General features: G+C 38.9%; 1 protein-coding gene across 2 annotated transcripts in view; it reads left to right on the top strand.

Annotated features, from left to right (window-relative positions):
• XPO7 (exportin 7) overlaps positions 1–17850 on the top strand; it is a 71445-nt gene that overhangs the window by 17807 nt on the left and 35788 nt on the right. Inside the window, exons 2-9 of one of the 2 annotated variants that reach the window (XM_088151958.1) lie at positions 5389–5535; positions 6941–7034; positions 7897–8063; positions 9164–9256; positions 13110–13214; positions 14362–14527; positions 16336–16409; positions 16679–16798. In XM_088151958.1, coding sequence (XP_088008084.1) covers positions 5389–5535; positions 6941–7034; positions 7897–8063; positions 9164–9256; positions 13110–13214; positions 14362–14527; positions 16336–16409; positions 16679–16798 — 966 coding nt within the window. The remainder of the gene's footprint in view (positions 1–5388; positions 5536–6940; positions 7035–7896; positions 8064–9163; positions 9257–13109; positions 13215–14361; positions 14528–16335; positions 16410–16678; positions 16799–17850) is intronic. The other variant, XM_088151959.1, reaches the window with a different exon arrangement.

Below are 17850 nucleotides of genomic sequence, written 5' to 3' on the forward strand. Positions count from 1 at the left end.
GAGCAGAATTACTTGTGAATTACTTATTCTTAACTTAGTTTTGAAATGTTGTAGAACCTGGACTCTTGTCTTCTTCCTAACAAAGTGCACAAGTATATCTCTTGGTACTTTTCTTAATTTTGCATATTTTCTATTGATTCTGTGCACCTTATACATTTCTGCATCCATATCTTCTTCATCACATTCCAAAAACTTCGTTAGAGATTCAGCAACTCTCTCTGATATCTTTGCCAGGTTCCTCTGGAACCGTTTTCAGTCTTAAATAAAATTCTCTCTCTCTTAATTCCAGCAATGCCACATTATCTAAATCTTTTTCCATCTTACAATTTATTATTTGTCTTGTTTTCCAAAATTTCTATTTTTTCTTTGATTTGTTTAACCTCTTCACTCATCTATATTACAGATTCTTCAATTTTTTTATTCATAATTTCTTCCATATTTACAAATATTTCCTCCACCAGTGCAGTAACTAATGCAGTTACTGATGCTGTAACATTCTTCCCCAATTCTTCAAACATCCTTTGTAAAATGTCTGGTGTAATTCCTTTTTCTGTTATTTGTTGTCCCTCTGTAAATGATCCTCTCCTCCCTTCTGTAATTTTTCTGCTCTTCTGATAGTCCTTTTTCTAATTTATAATCCAGAAAGAAGTAAACAGTAAAAGAAAGGCTCCCCCCTGCCCATATTCTTAACTCTGTTGTCCCTTTCAGATTCTGTTGTCCCTTTCAGCACCCCCTATATCTGTGGTCACAAGATCTTTCCCAGCTTCCTGTTTCCCTTCTTTCTCTACTTATCTCTTTGTTGAGCAAAGTCAGCCAATCATCATCTTAAGCAAGTTTAAACAATCCTTTTTCCCACGGAGGTATGTATTATTTATTTAATTAATTCAAAAGTATTTTAAATAAAGCAATATTCCAAATGTAGCTGTTCCTTTAGTCCATTTTTAACTTTCATATTTCAAACTCTTGGCAAGCTTTTTGCTATTAATTCTTTTTAAATTCTCATAATTGTTTCCTCACTTTTTACGTTAATCTTTCCCGTGGATTGAAAAGGTGCACTCACCAGGTGGCTTAAGGCACTCTGCTGCATGGAAGATCTTTGTACATTATAAATTTTCTCCACTCCAGTGTGCTCTAGAAGGTGGAGTGGGCAAACTCAGTATCCTTTAGGCAGGCTCTGCTTGAGGCTGTGAGCATGCTGTTTCCTTCCTTGGCTCCTGGCACTTCTCGCAAGTCACCTGCAGGTCCCCACCAGATCCCATGGGTTTCTTTGTAAGTACCTGCCTTGCAGAGTTCAAGTGGGTAATCTCACAACTTTCTCCTTGTCCAGAGAAGCTTTGTCACCCCGGGCTTGCCGCCCAGCCTCTAGTCTTTGCCTCAGTCATCCCCACAGTGCGGAGGCGTATTAGTCTGCCATGATTTCCACCCAGAAGCCCTTGTTTAGATGTTTCTGTTAGGTGTAATAATAGAAAACATTAAAAATGTAACAATTTTGAAGATATATGTTGGCCACAGCAAGAATAAACATTAATGGTATATATCTACAATAGAAGTCTAACTTTGTTTAAGCAAGAATAGCTCCTTTACATATATCACAGACCAAGGGAGATAATCTATTATAATTTTTTTTTTTTTTGCTCCTATTTGTATCACCTCAAAGGTATTTATATAAACCATCTGGAAGTTCTGCACCTTCTGTAGAAATAACTGAATCATAAGAGAATATAATCCATTCTGAGATCCATGTTAAACAACTAGCATGGTATTATAATTTGAAATTGGAATCTCCTCACTCTCTCAAATCCTGCAAAATCTTGAATTTAATCCTTGATCTTTTGTTGGACTATATGTAATCCATTACTTATCTGTGCCAATCACCTTATTTTCAGTATGTACAGTATTTGAAAAAGAAAATTGAGATTTGGTAAAATGTTCTTTTTAGTGGCTGCAATTCTTCCCAAACAAGATAAGTTTAGTATTTTTCATCTAGAAATACCTGCTATTACAGTTTTCCAACTTGGTAAATAATTATTTTTGAATAAATCCTTGTCAGATAAATTTCTAAACATGAATTGAAATAATAAATAGTTGCCCTTCTTTATAGTAGTATTAAAGCTCGTTATGTGGTAGAAGTATTGCTTTTCTTCCTCTGTCAAGTTGCAGGTTGGCATTTGTTTTTTCTTTATTAATCTTAATTATACAGGAACATACTGCAGTATACATTTCATTAACAATATTGAAGAGTCTTTAGGGTGAGTAATTGTAAGTACAAGGTCATCAGCAAGATGATTCCAAATTGTAAAAGGCTTTTTCTGAATCAGGAAAAATCATAGCCAGCAGATGTAATCCTAGGCTGCATGAAGTGTCAGTCTTAAAAGCTAGACCACATCTAGAATGTTGTATCCAGCTCTAGGCATCACATTTTAGGAAGGACATTGACAAACTGGATTTAGTCTAGAAGAGAACAGCCAAGGTGACAAGGAGCCTGAGAGAGAGAACTAATGAGGAGTATTTGGAGACATCAGGTATATTTAGCCTGAACAAGAGAAGACAGAAACAATAGCTGTCTTCGTGTACCTGAAAAGCTATCATGTAAAAGATGGAGCAGAATAGTTCAGAATCATTCCACAAGGCAGAACAAAAATCAATATCGTTGAATTACAAGGAAGTAGATTTCAGGTGAACATCAGAAATCAACATTTCTCGTGATGAGAGCTCTTCAACAATGGCACAGACTACCTCAGGATATGGTGAGCTAGATCTTTGAGGAGATGCTAAATAACCATCTCTTGGGGATGCATTAGTATGGGATTCCTCTATTGCTTGAGGTCAGACAAGAAGTTCTCCAGTGCCTCTATCAACCCTTATATTATATGATCATTAATCTTAACTTAGGCAGTGAATTTGACAAAGTATCACATGACATGCTGATTTTGTGAATGGAATCACATAATTGGTTTTTAGAAACCAATCTTTTTTTTTCCCTATGTGTTGTAATCAAGATGATTTTGAATTTGGTTTCTATATTCTAGAGTATTAGTCATTTTGTCCAGTTTTGTGTCACTTGAAATGTTGATAAGCTTTCTCTCCACCTCCTCAATCAGATCATTAATAAAAATGTTGAAGAGCTCAGAGCCTAGTAGTCTCCACTCAATACCTCACTCTCATTTGATGAGAATGAAATCAGCTATGTATGCACTTATTTGTTGCACCATCCAGCACCAGTTTAATTAGCTTGCTAATCAGAATGTCATGGGTTATTTTGTCAAATGCCTTTGCTGAAATATTTTCAGCCTTTAGCTGTAGAAGATGTTCTGTGCATTTGCAGTATCCTTACGTGTGATGCCATAGATAGCCCTAACACAATTACCAGTATGCCTCCTACCATTTCTTTATTTTAATACGGTTACATTATTATTTGTCCAGAAGGCCTCTAAAGGTAGTCAGGTCTACTGTCCTGAACTCCTAAGATATTTATGCTCAAGGTAACTTCATGCTTTGCTCATCAACAACTAAATTGGAGATTAAAATAAAATGCCACTGGGCATACCCTTATTTGGTATTGGTATTGAGCATTGCATTACAGTTTTCTTGGTAGAATCTATTCTGCTTAATCTGAATGTATGTTTGATATCTTTCAGCTAAGCTAAATAGAAATGCCTTTCTCTGTTTGTAAGGCTTGATGAGTGCAATATCTCCTCTGGGAAGCTGATGCTGTATGGTAGAACAGCGGAAGTCTTGGATGTGGACCAAGGCAATCCAGTTTCAAATTTCCATTCAGCCTTGTAGTTCACTGGGCAAGTTTGGGCTACTTGCTGTATCTCCTATGAGGGTAGTTGAGAAGTTGAAATGAGAGGTGGGTGGATGGAACACAGTTTCAGCTCCACAGAGCAGAAGTGAGCATTTGGAGGCTTGGTGGTCCTGAGACTGTTTTTTTTTTTTCTTTAAGAACTGCCTGTGACCGCAATTGCTAAAAATTGATTGTACAGCCTCCTGTAATTTTGAGGTTGGAGATGCACAAAGCTGTTAATGAAAGTCATAAAATACGCTTAAAACTAGGTCTTCCTAGAAGCCCAAGAAACTCCCTATAAGATCCCAGCCCATAGCCTCATCAAAAAGTTGCCTGCCTGCAATTCTTTATATTTTTAACATATAAATGTTTTAAAAAATAATAAAAGTCTGCACAAAGAGAGGCAATACTTGGTATATTTTGTTGAGAGATTTTGTGTTGGAATACATTGGCTTTTCATTACATTCAGGCTAGCTGTTTCATGCTTTAGCCCTTATCTAATATGTACAGACTCCTTTGCTAGATAGTCTGTATGCCCAGTATGACTATTATCATGGCTCCAAGAACTGATGTTGTCCAACCACATTGAAGAATAATTCCCACCCTTTGTTTGTCCCAGCCCTTGTCTTCATTAGTTAGCAATTGGGAAATAAGTGTGTAAGCTAATTTAGTGTCAGTCCAAAATTATCTGCAGTACTTTGTTGCTGGGAGGAAGATGTAGAATCGAGCACAAGAGAGTTGAATTGTTCTTCATATTTTATCATTTAAGAAGAGAAAGTCTCTCAAAACCATCTTGAAAAATGTTTGAAGTAAAAAATGTTTGAAATGTTTGAAGTTAGTCTTTTCATATAACCATATAATGAATTCTAGCTCTGATGTGATCTAATGGAACTTCATATTGACAGTTTATTCTGCTGTTTACCTTTATTTGATCCACTTATATTCCACCTTTCCTTCAGGACCTGGAGATTATATACTTGACATACTTTCCTCCCTGCAGGCTTAAATATTGTCCAGATTTGTTTGCTCCTTGGTTTTTGTGATATAGTTCATTAAACTTTTCCTGAATGAGACTGTTGATTCAGGATGTTATGTACTTATGAACATCTCAATTCTGGGGTGCCGGTGCAAAATATATGAGTGTGGCTGGGTGGGTAGAGGTTGTTTTTGGCTTTTCTTAGACTGATCTAAGTATGCAGGTCCCATAAGGTAGACTTCATCCTTCAAATTTCAGTTCTTATTAAATGCAGCACACTTCTTGAGAAATGAATGGTCCAATCGAGAAATTCCACTGTCACATCTTTTTTCCCAAACATCTTTGATATTTCACAATAGTCGGTCCCACTGTTGAAATAGCTCTGTTACATTGTCAAAGAGCCTGTAAGTTTCAAACAAAAGTTACAGTTTGTTAAGCTTAGTAGTGTCAGGTGTTACAAGAATTATATTTTAGTAGGATTTGCAGTAGTGATAACACAAAACCAGAGACTGTATATTAGGTTTTTTAAAGTGTCTGGTGGAGCTCTGCTTTTCCTATCATGATATGATATTCCAGAGTGGCAGACCCACCAAATCTTAACTAAATTCTCTTTGGTTTGTTCCAGAGTCTAGCCCAGCTAGAGAATCTGTGCAAGCAACTGTATGAGACAACTGACACCACCACACGGCTCCAGGCAGAGAAAGCCTTGGTTGAATTTACCAATAGCCCAGATTGCTTGAACAAGTGCCAGCTTCTCCTTGAAAGAGGGAGTGTATGTAGACAAATAATCCCACAAAACTACTTTTGAAATGGCTGGATGTTTTCTGCATGTTTAGGGATATATGCTGATGACTTGGTACAGGAAAGCATTGGAAATAGCAGGTTCTGGACTACATTCATTCTTTAAATTGAGGGTCATGCCAAATATGTCTGTAGGTTCTCTACAGTTATTGGGACATCTAGTATTTAAGTTGTTAGGTGAAAGATCTTTTTATGAAAAATGGCACAGCATTATCCCTTATTGTTGGACAGAGGGTCCTAGTATGGGGATGGAAGACAAGTGACTCGTGGCTCCTTCATCCCCCTAATTCTATAGGGAATGTGGAGATATAGAGTGAAGGGCCACGGGAGTGAGGCCATAGAATTTGCAAGGGATTATTTGCAATGAGATCAGTCTAGAATATTGGTACATCACATAATTCATAATAATTAATAGTTCATAATTTTTCATAAAAACTTGCTTTTTACTGACTCTGAACCAGTCATTTCTCCTATTCAATTCATATGTTTCAATCTATTTTCCTTGAACAAGCGCAGTAAAGTAGAAACCCAGAACCTCCATGGTGCCTTCATTGCATGTATATTGAACATTTGTTGCATGTACATGTACTTGAGGCATTCTCTTTATCATGACTGTCATAAACTGAAGAGGGCATAATGAAAAAGCAGTGGAAATGCATTCCTGAACTGGTCCTCATTTATTTATGTGCTTCAGTCAAGGCAACTGTAAGTAGTATATAAGTTGCAGCTTTAGAGCAGGATAAAAGACACTTCCTTGTAACTGGAACTGTCCAATAGGATTTGTGATAAAAAAAATAAACTTTAAGTCGAGAGAAAGGAAAATGAAACTGATAGGCTTCAAGCCATATCTACATCTTACATAAAAGAACTGTCACAGTAGAAATTAAATTTCTAGGGTAGCCTTTCTTCTGTATAATTTGATACAGGAGGTCTCCAGATTAAGTAAATAAGACTCCATTAATTCTTCAGGTTAGCTGATCAGAGCTTAGACGTGCTTGCTATAATATGCATGACGAAAGTCTCCATGTGCCAGGATCCCATCACTTAGGAATCCACACACAAACTGAGTTCTGTATTTCCTTAAAGGTTTGCAAGCCTTCAGGATAAATTATTTCAGTGACACATTTGCCTATACCCTTAGGCTAAAGCAAAATAGCCAAAGCTGTCTTCATTCTTTATTGAAATATTGAAGCCATATTGTGCTTGTTGTAAATATTTTGAATATTGAATATTATTCTAGAGCTTGCTTGCTCTTGCCTTCTTTAGTGCAGTCTTGCCTGTGTGAATGTTTGTGAGGATCACCAAAAGCTGTCAGTAGAATCACAGAATTTATCCTTAGATATGAATCCTTTGTTTTCTTTGCCTTTGTTTTACAGTCATCCTATTCCCAATTATTGGCAGCTACATGCCTTACAAAACTGGTGTCACGCACAAACAACCCTTTGCCCTTGGAACAGCGCATAGACATACGTAAGTAAAGCAGAGCTGAATGGTTCAGCCCAGTGTGCCTAGGATCAGGATTGGCTGTTGGAAAAGCTTAAGAATACATACTGGGAAAGGAAGTGAACACTAACATAATCCTCTCTTTTAATGTTTTTTTAAAGTTACCTGTAGTGTGAGAAAAAGAATGAATTTGCCTTGCCTTGCCTATCTTATTTATACATGCATGGTTCCCTGTTCCTTGATAGCACATATTAAAATTAAAATTTGACAAGCTGAGAAATACTGTTTAGAATATACTGTACCATACAGTGGTGTTTAAAAAGTCTCTGTGAACAGTGTGAGGGAGTGTTGGACACCAAAAGAAATGTTAAGTCCAGTCCCATCAAAAATGCCTTCAGAAGCACCCTCCTCCTTGGTCTGCCTGGCTCTTTCAAGGCAGTTTTGCTATAGGTGGGCAGGTTCATGCAGGAACTGTCAGTCTTTTAGATGTCACCCCAAGGGCTTTGACTGATCAGAGCAGCTCTACATTTGGCCTGGCAGGAAATGCAGCTCTTTCTTGGAAGCTCTGTGGACCTTCACATTAAACGCTGCTGCCCTTGGATAAAGTGTAATCTAGACATGGTGTAATTAAACCACAAGTAACTTTGACCAGATGTTACCTGATGTTTCCATTCCAAGCTGAATGGTGTGCTCCTCTGGCTGAGGTCTCACTACAGAGCCACTCCTCTTCCCCTCACCATTTGGTTTTTCCCCATATAGGGTGTGTGGTGGGTCTTCCATGCAACAAGTAACAGATGCTGTTTGTAACATAGCCCCAGTTGCAAGCGTTTGCTTCAGTGACTTACCAGTTTCTGCCTAAACACTTCTTCATTTGATGCACACATTTCAGGAAACTATGTGCTCAATTATCTTGCTACCAGACCTAAGCTGGCCACGTTCGTTACGCAAGCACTAATTCAGCTCTATGCCAGGATCACAAAGCTGGGCTGGTTTGACTGCCAGAAGGATGAATATGTTTTCAGAAATGTCATCACTGACGTCACAAGATTTTTGCAGGTTAGTTGTCAATATCTATCTCTTCCACTTCTCATTTGCATATAATGGTTTTGCTAGGAGGTTTCTATTCTTGTTTCCTTGATAATAGGCTTGTTTCTCACAACCAGTGTTCATCAGTACCGTTCTAGATATCAGGCCAGCAAAAAGACAACCGCAGATCCAAATGCTGAAATTCTTATCTGCCCCAATCACTAGGTCTCTGATAGTTTAGATCAGAGGTATACACCATCTAACATCCTGTTTCTCACAGTGCCCAACCAGAAGCTTCCAGGAAGAGGAATTAGGATGTACTGAATGTTTAGGTGAGGACCAGTGGCTATTGATTTACTCCAAAGCCATCTAATTCAATGTCCCCCACCCCCATGCAAAATGTAGCTGCAGAATCCCCAACAGAAAAGACCCCAATGCTTTCTAAAACAGCCTCCTTCTGTGTTTGGAATTTATTTTCTGATGCTTAGCCAAAATTTGCTCCCCTGCATTGTCTATCCTTTGGCCTACCTACTGGAATGAGAAAATGACTTAACTTCATCCTCTGTGAAACATATTTGTAGGTATTTGAAGAGCAGAAATCAGAATGAAAGGGCACGACAGACTCCTGTTCTGCCTTGAATTGTATAACAAGCTGTTAGCATCTGTCAGATATATAAGAAAAATAAAATTAAAAAGACAGTGCAGCATCTGCTGGGCCCATAGCTGGATTTTGCCATAGATCTACTGGCTATCAAAACAATTACTATAGGGGGCAGAGCTGTGGTGACAAGTTGTGGGTGAATCTCAATTGCTTGCAAAATGTGGTTGGAGGCCTTCCTGATGCCCAGTAAAGAAAATTCTAGTGCTACCCCACTTCCCTTTGGAGAAGGGATGCAGTTATTACTTGTAAGGATGCCTGCCAGACAGCACTGTTTATTTATTTAACTAAATATTGTTACTGTACCTCTCAATGTCATCCACAGTAATAAATTTAAGCCATAAAACACAACAATAGAATGCTGAGCATACACCTATTTCTGCCAAAGGGACCTTTTCTGCTTTGGTTGCATGATGGTAAGGGTCTTCTTTGTGCCCACTCACCAATCCAACTCCATCCCTTCCTTCTCCAGGACAGTGTTGAGCACTGCATCATAGGAGTGACAATCTTGTCTCAGCTAACAAATGAAATTAATCAAGTAAGTGCTTCAGCCTTCCTCAGTGAAGTAAGTGTCAACTTTATTCATTTATTTTGCCTTGCGCTGCTTTGTGTCTATGCGCTGATTTGTCTGTATAGACATGTCTTTGGTAAGAAACTGGCATTCTACTGACATTTACCATCTCTGGCCTTTTCTGGCACAATTCCTGAGGCTATAGAAGCAGTACTTTTGATGGAACGGTGATCTCGGAAGAGATAACCCACTATTCGGTAATATTGTTTAGGTTCACAAAGAACTTCCTATTTTTGTAGCTGCTCCTTTGGAGAAGTCTTTCATAATATCTGCTCGCTTCCATCCTGTATGGTAATGATGCAGGGTTCTGGGAAAACTCAAAGGCTAGAGTATTCTCCACACCGAAGCACAGGTGGCAACCTCTGTCCTCCAAGCTTTGTTAGGTCTGGAACATGCCACTCCTTCAGCAGTCCTAGGCTTCTACTGTGATATCTCTACATAATGTAGAGAGGCTTGGAGGAACTTGGCTGCCAAGTAGTCAAGAGGGACCAGGGGTATTGGTTTGGACTCCTGGCTTTCTGTTTGATGTGCAGAGGATGCTGTTTGAACTCTGAAACTGTAGTTCTGTAGCTGTGCCAAGGAACATTGCCTCTCTTTCAAAGGCCATGCTGATTGGAAGTAGGCTTGTCCACTATATTGCAGGAAAGTACAATGTAGTAAAGGGAGTTTAATGCTACAGTGAGCATGAAAACTCAGGGAGACAGTGAAGGACAGGAAGGACAGGAGTGATAATGGTTCATGGGGTCACGAAGAGTCGGACACAACTTAACGACTGAACAACAGCAACAACAAATGCTACAGTCTTAAATGTTTTTAATGCTACACTCTTAAATGTTGCTGCAAACCTGGCTGCACTTTTTTTCCTAATCTCAAAGCTGGTTTCTACTAACAAGTATGCAGATATTTGACTACCCATGGCTTGAAAGCTATAAAATTTAATGGAGCTGTTTGTATATTGACAGCTGTTGAGAAAAAGTGGGATCTTTCATTTGATGGTCTCTATAGCAGGTTGAAACTTGAAATTAGGCTAATTGCTCAGTACTTGGCGGCAAGCACTTAAAAAGCACTTCTCTTTTCATGTAGCAGCAAGCTGTCAGAACCAAGGGAAGGGGATGTTATGCAAAGGGTAGGCACATCTCTTTCCAGGGAAGCTGGGGAAAGTGCCTCTGCTGCTGATTCTCAGCAGCCATTGTAGCTTCAGCAGATATGGGCAGCGGGCTTCCAGGCGTGAAAAGAGTGATGGGCAGATGTAGTCTAGGAAGACGATGGTCCCCTATCTGGTGTAGCAAGGAGATGAAATTCAGGCACCAACCCTGGTGAAACCTATTGATTGATTGATTGATTGGATTTGTATGCCCCCCAACTCCCAACTCTGGGTTGCTCAGAGTTGTTTAAGTAAAAATACCTTTACAAATACAATAAGAAAAATAATGAAGAAAAGATGGCAAAAATGACAAGGTCCAGACAGGAATGGGGAAAAAAAACCCCCATGCAATCCAAGGGGGCTTTGCTCACCCTTACCAAAGGCCTAGGAGAAGAGCCAGGTCCTGAATCTCCTTCAACACACCAGCAGCTGGGGCCATCTGGATCTCGAGGAGAACCTCATTTCAGTGGGTAGGCACTGCTACAGAGAAGGCACACTTCTGGGGTCCTGGTAGATTACACTGTTTAATCAAAGGAATCTAGAATGCACCAGCCCAGCCAGATTGAATCAGTCAGGCAGATACTATCTGCTGCTTAAACAAAAATATATTTTGTACTTTCCATGTAGCGTATTTCAGTTCTTGCATGACCCTTGTTATGTCCCTATAGACTGCTATACCACAATTAATATACACTATAGTACTGAGCAACTCTTTTGTGTTACTGCGGTTTTTTAGATTCTGTCAGTGTACAGATATAATAATTCATATCATTTATCCTTTTCTTCGAAAGAGAAATGGAAGCAAATGTGACAGTGCCAGGCTAGCCTCTCCTGATAGTTGAATGGGGAATGGGACTGTATGACTGTTCACAGGCAGTGGGTAATGTGCCCTATAATCAGCCCATGGCAAACCTACCCAGATTAGATCTCCATTTTCTTCAGCACTATTGTCCTAAAAGAATAGGGATTCTATCTGACAAGTCTGTAGAAAGGCACCTATAGGATGTTCTGCTATCCCAGCCTTACCTCTACTAGCATCCTTCCTATGACTCCTTGCTTTTGTTCTCTCTTTTTTCAATATAATTTTTATTGAAGGTTTTAATTACAATAGTAAAAGCAAATACATACTAAACTCAGAGAGAGAAGAAGAAATAGAAAGAAAGAATAAAAATGCAAGGAAAGAAAAAGAAGAAAAAGAAATATATAAAGAAGCAACTTCTGATTTTCATCACGAGTAAAAACAGATTTAATATCTCTTCACCTCCTATAAGGTTACAAACAAATATCTCTTCTTCCCATAACCCCTCCCTTATCTTTGTGCAAATCCATAAATCATCAAGTCCTGGTATCAGCAAAAAGTCCGTAAAGGATTACCACAGCTTTATAAAAATGTCTTATTTTAACCTTGGTCGAACAAACCAAATTTATATCCCTTCCTTTTACTTCTGACAATCTTGATATTTAATTTACTCAGATGTTGTCATAGGATTTGGTCTCTCTTCAATTTTTCTTTTTCCCAACCGAAAGACTTCTTTGAAGCTTTAGCTTCAAAGCTTTTTGTAAATCCAGTAAAAAGTCATTATCCAGGTCACGCTCTTGGTTTATTCTCTTGGTATTTCCACTTCGATTTTCAAAACTTTAACCAACTTTTTTTGTATATCCAGTAGAAAGTCCTTATTCAGGTCATTCTCTTGACTTGCCATTTGTTTCCATTTTAGCTGCCTTCTCTGTCTTATAATCCACACTTTTTTTTTATTATCTAGTATTTCTGGTTCTAATATTTCTGCATCAGGCAAAATTTGTTCCACATCTGTAATTCCTTCATTACATCTTTTGGACATAGTCTATCCGTAGAAGGAAGAAATCATTGCTGACATTACTGACATTGTAGCTACTAATTTCTGGCCCCATTCTTTGAAAATCTCCTGGAGTATTTCAAATGTTATAGCATGTTATGTCATTTTGTAAATCCCCGTACTAACCAAATACCAAAGGCAAGTTTACACTTTTTTTTCTTTTCTGCCTAGAGTTTTTAGTCCCCTCCAGTGTCCAATTTCTGAAAGCCTAAGTCTCAAATCTCTGTTATGACTTAAGGTAGACAAAACAGTTTGGTTCCCATGAAAAGCTGCTTATTTTATATAATTATTTCCAAAATCTTATAGTAAAAGTCTCAATATTCTAAATTTGTCTGGACCCTTAATTTGTTTATAACTTTCTTAGATCAAACTCTTATTTATTTCCAATTCTTTAAATTCTTAAACTTATGGTTAATTTTTCTTTTGTTAAAAAATGAAGGTAAACTCACCAGGTGGCTTTTCAAATTTGTCATTCCAAAAGTCTCTGATAGCCTTAAGATAGTTAATAGACAATTTCCGAAAGTGATTAGAAAGTGAGGTTAGCTAACCCAGTGTCTTTTAAAAGGCTCCAGCACGGTTGTGAGCATAATGGCTGATCCCTTCATCCCCCAGAACTCAAACCTGCAGGAGACTGCTGTCCTGCAGTCTCCCTGCAAGGAGCAGCTGTCCAGAGCACATCCTCTCCTTGTCCAGAGAGGTTCCGAAGAACCGGTCGTTGTCTCCGCTCTTTCGGAGACTTGCTTAATTCACTATGCCTCCCCCAGAAGTCCTTGCTCTTGTTCTCTTAGCAAGTATTTGAAGTCTAATGATAATCTGTCTTTCTGTTTCTCCTTTTTGCAATCTCCAGGCAGACACTACACATCCTTTGACCAAGCACAGGAAAATTGCCTCCTCGTTCCGAGACTCATCTTTGTTTGATATTTTCACACTCTCTTGCAATTTACTGAAACAGGTAAGAAAATTTGAGATCTTAGTGTTCATACTAAGATCTCAAATAATAAAATGGTTTAGGCAAAATGATTACTGTGGATTTAGAGCTCTGAAATTCTCTCTATCTGCAGCCTGGTATGTCAGCAGCTGTGCATGATAAAGTAGGATTATTAGGCTGTGCTGACAAGACATTGTGCTAATGTTCTGAAACCGTAGCAGTAGCATGGAGGTGGAGCTCAGGTGTTTCTGTGGGAACCCAGAAGAACTGCTCAGGCATCTATGAGTTGCCAACGAGTTGCATGCTCATAACTCTGCATTGCCTGTTTCTCAGCACATCCCAGTCTGGAGCCAGTCATAGGTACTGAGAGACCTCATTCTCATTTGGTAAGAGGGCTACTAGCAATTTCTGAAACAAATAACAGGTGCAAACTGCCCCACCTTCACAAAAGAAGCAAACCTCATCCCTTTCACATAAAAAATGTGTGCAAAAATGAACCAGAATCTTGCCTTCTTTAATTGCCTATTTATAGGTTTCTCACTTGAAGACTTGTTGGAATTCTTGTGTTGTGGCCTGAATTCTCTTTCCAGTCAGAGCTCTGAGAGGCTCTAGTTGTTTCTAGTCAGATTGCTACAAGAGATATCTGTGCAGCATCTATAGTGATAGGCAGCTCTTTCAGAAGTCTGCACTGGCTTGCTGAGAGTTTGGTCTAGGGTATGTGTCCAAGGTCTACCAGGCAACTTTAAAGCAGCATGTAGATATTTGGCTTGTTATGTGTTACGTTATTTGTTTATTTACAGTCCAAGACCATGACACAAAATTTAAAATACAGCACACCATTAATACATACATATATAAAAGGAAGAAACCCTATAAAATTAACAATTCATTGAAGGTACCAAACGGTTTCTATAAGCTAAGGCTACAAATAAAATTTTGCTACTGCCTTCAAAAGGAATAAGATTGAGGTATTCTTACTAAACGATCAGTACTCAGGTGTTTCGATATTTGGCTTGTAGATTTAAATGGGAAGAATACAGGATAGGACTGACTCATAGTTCCTTAGGAAAGCAACCAGAAACTTGAAATAAAACCATACTAATATTTTTTTTTAGTTTCACACTCAGCTGATATCTTAAAATGTGTGCCCATTTCACTTTTCTTTCTTTAGGCTTCAGGGAAAAACCTGAATTTGAATGATGAAAGCCAGCATGGCCTTCTTATGCAGCTTCTCAAGCTCACACACAATTGTCTGAACTTTGATTTCATTGGTACATCAACAGATGAGTCATCAGATGATCTCTGCACAGTGCAGATCCCTACCAGCTGGAGATCAGGTAGAGGGTTGTCTTGTTCTGTTTTTTTAAGTTGCATTAAAGGCTTGCAGTTGTATGGATCTCTTGATCATTGTAGACATAATTCGAGTCTTGTGCATGCATTCACCAATCTCTGGCCTTGGGAGACCTTTGCCTTAGTGTTGGCATAGCATATGGAGAGTGACTAACTCCAATTTGGCCAATTCTGCAAACTGCCTAAATGGGTCTACAAAAATAATAATTCTTGGCAATACCTGCAAGATGAAGAAAATATGTACCTCGCTTAGAGAATTACTGTGATCATTATAGAGAGAAAATAATGTCATTCAAATATTGAAAAGCATTTCTGTAATATGTAGTAGAGGCAGCGTGTGCAACAAGTTTAGAATCTTTAGATTACTGCTCATTCCAGGTGAGAGAAGAGGTTCTCTCCAGAATGGCTAGTGGAATAGGGATCTTTAACCCAGAACAGTCTGTTCTGGTCTTCTTTTTGGAGGAAAAAAAAATCTGTTTCTGCATATTCCATTTAGCCATCCATCACTAAATATTAAAAAATTTCCATCTTGTTTTTATTATACTTAAAGTTTTGTTTCCTACACCAGTAGACAATTGAAAAACAAACAAAAAACCAGCAGTGTTATGACTGATTAATTTTTGTTTCTTATAATATGGAATATTAGCTAAGTGCACCATGGCCTTTGGAGAGTTGGGGTTCCATCCTTGTGAGGTTAGAATGCATAGGGGGACTGAGGAAGGGAGGCAGAGTTCCCTTCTTCTAATGAGCAATTTATAAAAAGTGTGTTTTGGAGCAAATGAATGGGGAGGAACACCTTAGCAGTGGTTGGTAGGGTTTTCTTTACTCTCATCAAAGAGAAAGCAAGACCAAGCCAAGAGCTAACCTTCAACACAGAGCATTAATTTTTGCCATTGCCAGAAACCCAACTGTACCTAGGAGATAATAAATGGTGATATTCCTGAATAATTGGATTCTTTTTGTAAATGTTTTGACTGTCAGTAAGTCTTACATATCTGAGCATTCTGGTGCATAAGGAAAAAAATAAGCTAGAGTATATTTTTGCAGTAGGAAGGTGATATAGTTCAGTCATCAGAGAGAAAAAAAATTGGCTGCAGATATATTTAGTCATACGTAATGGCTGTGCAGAATTTTAAGATAAATGATATACCATCTTTCATTGATTTGTCATGGAATGACCCAGGTGTGCCCTGTGATAAATGTATGCTCATCTACAGTTCATACCATAAATGCTTTTTAAAGATGTGTGCTGGTTGAAAATAGAATAATATTTTCAAGCATACTCCTTAACATCGATATGCAGTTAATTGAGGTAGCAACCTCTAGGCTTTTTCTGGTATGCCTCCTTCAGGAGCCTCTGAAAGCAGCTTCTCCTCAGCATCACTTTTCCCCTTGTCTTTTCAGCAGAATTGCCTTATGCTTTAACTCAGCACTTCAGAAAGCATTCTCCCACTGAATTAGGGCCAAACTCATTGCCATGGGCATCTAAAAGATGGAGGCTGGGAAACTTAACTTACAGGAAAATAAAGGGCATGTAACATAAAAGAAAATAAAATGTTCAGAGTCTCTGGTTTTAAAACCAGTCTGTGGAGGAGGAATGGGTCATACTGTTTAAATGGAGACAACATGGTGGAATGGCTGCTTAAAGGTATTGCTTGCCCACAGAATCTTCCGGCAAGGGAAGTAGCGCTTATTGTTGCCCTAAGTCCAGCTCTGCACTGAGTGTTGGTCCTGAAGGATGTTTGCAATGCCCTCTTTCAAGTCTGCCATGAAATTATGCTTGACTCTCTTTTAGCCTTTCTAGATTCTTCAACCTTGCAGCTGTTTTTTGATCTGTACCATTCCATCCCTCCCACGTTTTCACCCCTGGTGAGTATGGCTCTGTCTCATAGATTTTCCCTGGAAAATGATCAGTGGGTGGGTGGGACCCCAGCAGTATTACAGATCTGGACCCAGCTACATCCAAAGACAGGAAGAAATGGTTTGCTCTTCCTGCCTGTCCTCCCACAGCTCTCACCATAAGAGGACAATTGATGGTTGCCTTTCCACAGTCTTCAGGTCCGTTCATATACAATTTTTGCTCAGGGCCTAACTCATTCCAAACGATTCATCATTTTTATTTTATTCCCCTTGCTTAGGTCCTGTCATGTCTAGTGCAAATTGCTTCAGTCCGTAGGTCCCTATTTAATAATGCAGAAAGAGCTAAGTTCCTGTCACACCTCGTTGATGGCGTCAAGCGCATACTGGAAAATCCCCAAGTAAGTCAAAATGTGAACATGAACAAATTTATGTGGATGTCACAAATTGTCCTTTGAAGCTTCAGATGGGTGTCCTGAAACTCATCCTGGGTGTCTGCCTCCAGCATAGCACAGGGAATAAGGAAGAGCCATTCAGAGGGATGATGGAGTTGAGCTTTGAGTTAGATGCTTTGCATGCATATTGTAGGGGAGATGGGCGGGAGAGAAATCCAATAAATAAATAAATAAAATGTCCACCACAAAGCAACCTGGCCAAGGATTAGAGGATGTAAAAGTACAAGAGTGGTGATTGATAGGACTTTAAATCTATTAGACCAACGGTCTTAAACATATGACCTGCACACAGCCCACTGAGTACTTTTGTGAAGGCCGTGACAGCTCAACAATTTAAAGTGCTGCTGAAGCTCAAATCCTGCTGGGGTAGCTCGGCAGGCCCATGCTCTCCACTGTGGCTGTCTGCCAGAGACTGTGCCAGCATGTGATGGATGTGTAAGTGCGCAGAGGGAACATTGCTGGTGATGTCACCAGTTTTCTGTATGGGTAGGTCGTGATTAATGTGAGTTCAAATAGTTTGATATTCAATTTAGTGTGAATTCTAAATTGATACAGGGTCGCATTTAATGCGAACCAAAATTCAATTAATGCAAGGCTAGTACATGCAGTTGAGGCTAGCACATGCGCAGTTGCCGTTGGGGTTTGTGACGCTAGTCGTTGTGTGTGCAAAATGGAGGAAAGGAAGGTTCCATTCAAGGAAAGTTCAGAAAAAGAAGAGGTTAATTTTGAAGAACTACAGGAGAATACAAGAGATAGCAGGTATGCTTTCGATAAGGTTTGTCCTCTAGCTTGTCCTTTGTTCACTTGATTTATTTATTTTAAATATTTATGAGATTTATCTAGAACATCTCATAGCAGGTTATAATCCATTAGAAAGCAATAAAAAAACACTAAAACAGCATAAAAAATAACTGAAGGATGGTTTAGGCCAAGGGTCCCCAACCCCCGAACCACAGACCAGTACCAGTCTGTGGCCTGTTAGGAACCGGGCCGCACAG

This window comes from Python bivittatus, unplaced genomic scaffold, assembly GCF_059951505.1.
Source record: "Python bivittatus isolate LINGU-HERP-01145 unplaced genomic scaffold, Pbiv_v1 ctg000680_np1212, whole genome shotgun sequence".
NCBI lineage: Eukaryota > Metazoa > Chordata > Lepidosauria > Squamata > Pythonidae > Python > Python bivittatus.